The 5029-nt window shown below is 42.3% G+C and overlaps 1 protein-coding gene across 1 annotated transcript; it reads left to right on the top strand.

Annotated features, from left to right (window-relative positions):
• The first annotated feature begins 263 nt into the window (after positions 1–263).
• On the top strand, positions 264–4505 carry LOC142564717 (uncharacterized). The gene is made up of 3 exons (XM_075675852.1): positions 264–306; positions 702–758; positions 4402–4505. Exons 1-3 carry the CDS (start codon positions 264–266, stop codon positions 4503–4505), a joined length of 204 nt encoding a protein of 67 aa, XP_075531967.1.
• The last annotated feature ends 524 nt before the right edge of the window (positions 4506–5029 follow it).

The raw sequence follows: 5029 nt of genomic DNA, 5'->3' as shown, positions 1-5029 counted from the left end.
CCTGCTGCATGCATGAGCATTAGACAAGACTGTTTTATAAGTCTTTAAGTTGTTTTTTGTTCTCGAAGTGTAAGAATTCTTATAGTTCAACCAGAAAAAGAACTTGCTCACGTGTAATTTATATATATATATTTTGAAATGCATAAACATGCAGATTGTTTAGTGCACTTGAAATTCTGTGCTGCCATACGCTGTGTGTTCTAAGCCACGGAAAATGTCAATTTTGTTCTTGCTCGCAGGACACAGCCAGACTTCTCGCTAAGATGAGGTTCACCTCTGCCATCTTCCTGGTTGCAGTAATAGCAGGTAAACAGACTATGCCAATTAGCAACGCATTCAATATAACAAAAAAGATATCCCATGGCGCACTGGAGGCGAATTGCACTCCTAAACACAGAGCAGTGGACAAACGGTGATGCGGCCGAGAAACAATTTCTGGCACATATTTTACGTGCAAGCATACTGCTGAGGTTTCAGGAGAATTGAAGCGAATTGATACTCTGTCGTCTGTCTTATTGAATGCGAATCGATTGATTCGCATTCAATTGACTCCACCGTACTGAACTCCACCGTTGACTCCACCGTTGACTCCACCGTTGACTCCGCCTTACTGAACGGTGGAGTCAACAGATCCATAAAAAAAGGACGTCGATGTTCTCTAGGATTTTCTGTTGATATCTTTTTTGCCCTTCTGCATGCAGCGTTCGTGGTCATGATCACTGCAACAGGAGAAAGATCCGAGGAACGCAGTGAAGAAGGTACGTATGATATTTAGGTATATGTTTGTGTTGTAAGGTATTTATTACCAATATATTCTTAGGAAGCTCAGATACGACTGTATCAGGAAGCGTTGAGTTCGTCGGTGGCCAAGATTAAACAACTGAAATATTTCTGCCAGAGTTTGATTTTGCATATCTCCCTCTCTCTCTCTCTCTGTCTCTGTATATATATATATATATATATATATATATATATATATATATATATATATATATATATATATATATATATATGTGTGTGTGTGTGTGTGTTTGTTTCAATTTGAACTTTCAACAGTGTTAAAGGTTGCCTGTCGCAGAGAGAACCACTTAAGTTCATAAGCTGGTGTGCTCGAAGACGCGGACATTATTTGCACAAAAATTTAAGTGCACCATCAGCTAATACATTCGCTAATTATGTTTTTAATAAGTTCACTATGCTTTAACTAATTACCTTGTGCTCCATATTGCACTTTATAACTTCTAGCCATGGAGTTCGAAAAGCGGATCCACTTGGAACGAATTCTCAGGATAACACCGGTTTCAGAATAATAATTTCCCAAACAGTGAAAAAGGAATGCATTGGCGTTCCAACTACTTTTTTTTGCTTAAACGCATAAAATGATGCTTCGATAAGAAAGTAACTAGAACGGCAATGTATTTCTCGGCAAAGTTCGGTAATTAAGATCTAGAAACTGGTGTCATACTGAGAATTCATTCCATGTGGACCCTGCATGAGAACTAACGACACGGCGCTAGAATATTTAAATTGCAATGTGGTCATATTGGACATATGGCAATATGGCCCATATTGTTTTTAAAAACCCAAATGTTGATTTTTATTTAGTCGGTTATGCATTTATATTTTTGTACAATAACGTCCTCTCCTTCGACAAAGTTGAAAAAATTTTGAAAGCGCTCGCTGAAACACCCGGTATATATACCGGGTGTTTCGTGCTACATGAACCCCGGGTTTTAAAGAACTGTTTATCCGCGGCTGTATGAGACCAAAGGCATATGGTCTGCCGTCATTTGGCGCTCTATAGAATAACTTATGTATTCCGCTTAATTAGTTACTTAGTAAGGTCAATACTGGAAAATTTTTTATATTTGCTTTTGGACCAAGTGCGTTACGTTACGTTTTTGAGGGCATTTCAAGATGGCCGATCCAATTTTTTGTGGCAACGTACAGTCGCGATCACTGGAAGGTTATCGCGCGAGCATCGACTGGCGGGCCTTCCAAGCAGCATAGCGGCCGATTTCGGAACTGCGAAGATAAAAATTGCACTGCCTTCTTCCCCTATTACGCTCTTCCAGGCTGCAACCATCACCCCCAAGACCAACTCGCCACATTTTTGTGTTTGTTTCCCTTTCATGACAAAGATCTGTGTGCGTCGCTTCCTCATGCATATCTTGGCCTAACAATGACGCCTCTGTGCAAAAGCTCATAACGCAGTCGAAATGAATTCGCAGGCTATGGCTTGAACGCTGACGGGAGTGACACCTTTTCCGGGAACACCGAAAGAGTGAGAGGGGAGCTATCTGATGTTTCCCTCTCGACCGACGTTGATGACGTAACGTGGCGCTGCTCCTAGTTTTGGTCGCCGTTCGAGCGATCACCTTCAAATTGATCGCGACTGTACATGCTTCGCGGTGATTTTCTCCGGCGTTTAAAGAAAACCCGCGATGTTATTAACAAAACCATGTGACTGCGCTCGTGTGCTATGGTATTGCAGCGGGCTCAACAGTGCGTCTAGCTTATCGCTTCTGAAGGACGACGGTGCTTCCTTTCCGCGGGCCACCGTCAAAGATGATGACGCACTCGTAAGACCACGCCTAGAGCCGCAACCGCTGACTTCGCCACGGTCCGCGAGCGCGGTTGTTTCTCACGAAGCGTGGTCGGGAGGGTTGCAATACGGTAGCGCGTGTGCGCCGTCACGTAAGACTTATTTCATATTTTGGGCTCTCTAAACGCCGGAAAATATGTTCGTGCAGCATGTACAGTCGAACAAAAAAGTTCACGGACCAAGAGATCTGACCCAAAGCTGAATGTCTCCTCAGTCTCAAAACACAGCCTGTTATTCCCACTTTTAGCCTTTTGTGGCATATGCGAACAACATTGTGATGCACAATTTTACTGGCTGCTTTTAAAGGCTGCTCGTATATTTTGAATTTTCTGAGATACCGTGGTTCGTAAACTTTCTTGGTCGACTGTACGTACGTTGCCCAAAAAATGGTATCGGTAGTTTTCTAATGCCCTTTAGAACGTAAGAAAACCCACTTGGCCCTAATATGATTAAAAATTTATTAATTTGTTCTAGTTAATTATTTAAGTAGGCGCTATGCAAAAATACCCTGAGATGCACCACATGACCGCAAACAAATGTCCTTGGTTTCATTCAGTTGCAGTTAACCACTTCTATAAATACTTGGCTCAAGTTACGTGAAATACCCTGTATATAGGCGACATGTCGCTTTGATTTAGCGGATGTGGTGTTTCCCTGCTAAGTACGAGACCGCGGCATGGAAATTGTGCCACTGCGCTCGCATTTCGATGAAGGCGAAGTGCAAAAACGCCCGTGCCCCGTGCATTGTGGGCACGTTCCAGAACCACAAGTGGTGAGAATTCCAGAGTCCTCCACTACGGCGCTCTAACTATAATAGCGTTGCTCTGGCATGTGAAACCCTAGAATTTAATTTTTATTATATGTAGATACATCGGACCACATGACATGCTCTTCAAGCAAACATAGTTTCCTACCTTGACAGGTTTTTTCTTATCAATTGTTTCACAAGAAGCAAGGAAGGCGCACCAGTGGAGTATGTTTCGGTGGCTCCGGTATGTAGCAGTGAAAGTAAATTGTCGGATGAAGAGGGGCATTGCCTGGGTCTGCGATTGGTCCTCTTCGCCTAGCTCAGCTTGTGGTGGCGGGTGAAAATTAGCGGCAGCGACCTACGGAAGGACAAAACTACCGGTAAAACTTACATTCTGCGAGGGACAGCTGCCAGAGTGATGCTGGATGCGTGCCAAACGTGCTCGAGAACGTTAAACCACAACCTGACAATTTCAATCACCCGCAAAGAAAGCTGTTGTCACAGGCAGCTCTGATTTGTCTATGCAGGAGAGTTTGGTGAAGCGCAAACATTTTTCTTATATATATATATATATATATATATATATATATATTTATATATATATATATATATATATATATATACATATAGAGAGAGCGAGAGATAGATAGATAGATAGATATATAGATAGATAGATAGATAGATAGATAGATAGATAGATAGATAGATAGATAGATAAGCCTTCTTGTAACAAACGAGGTAAAGTTTCTTATTAATTACATTTCCGTCTACTGCATAGATAGAAGCTTTAAAAGTCAGAATTAGCCGCACCAACCACTCCTTCAAAGCGAAAGAGGCACGTAAGACAACGAAGCGCCACATACAGTTGATGAAACATATCGTCTTCCTTTTACATGCATTCATTGGGCTTATCAAAAGCAGTGAATGAGAGTAGCACGTGTGCCTGTCGTGGTACGATTGCAGTTGAAGTACACGATTTTACCGTTTAGAGAGACAGTTCACGAAGGAAGGTCACTATTGTCACTGAGGCCCTTTCGCTTTTCTGCAGCTCGCGCGTCTGGCTGCAAGGCCGACGCTTGCAAGAGTTACTGCAAGTCACTGGGCTCTAGCGGCGGATATTGCGACCAAGGCACGTGGTGCGTGTGCAACTAGTCAAGGAACACTGGACCAGTCTGATGACAATATAAAGCTACTGTGCAAGCACACCGTGTTCTGTGTTGTTTTCACGTGCTTCCTAAGACAATACAACATGAATGCTACTTCTGCGCGCACAGCCGAAAATTTTCGAAGCTATTTTCAACACACACACACAACGAATACGCCACGGACCTTCGTCATATCTTAAACGATTGCGCTTACTCGCGAGGTCAGTAATGATATTACTAAGGAGGTAGAGTGGGTCACTATTTAACAAAGCACACATTGAATGCCTTGCCATGAATGAAGAGACTAAGGCATTAATTCTGTGCAAATTAATGTGTCTGTTATCGAAGTAGAAAATGCAAGCGAGCTTAGCAACGACAACTGGGATATGGGAGACGTGGGTGCCATTCAATGTAATTAAAAAACTGCAGCTAACAATAGACTATCTCTAAGCAGCAAAACTCCACGTTAGACATATTTTTGACGCTTTGTAAATCTGTGCTTTTGATTTTGAGCTAATACGAGATAAAAAG

This window comes from Dermacentor variabilis, chromosome 11, assembly GCF_050947875.1.
Source record: "Dermacentor variabilis isolate Ectoservices chromosome 11, ASM5094787v1, whole genome shotgun sequence".
Taxonomy (NCBI): domain Eukaryota; kingdom Metazoa; phylum Arthropoda; class Arachnida; order Ixodida; family Ixodidae; genus Dermacentor; species Dermacentor variabilis.
Note: the sequence above shows the minus strand (reverse complement) of the source record. Positions and strands in the feature narration are given on the sequence as shown.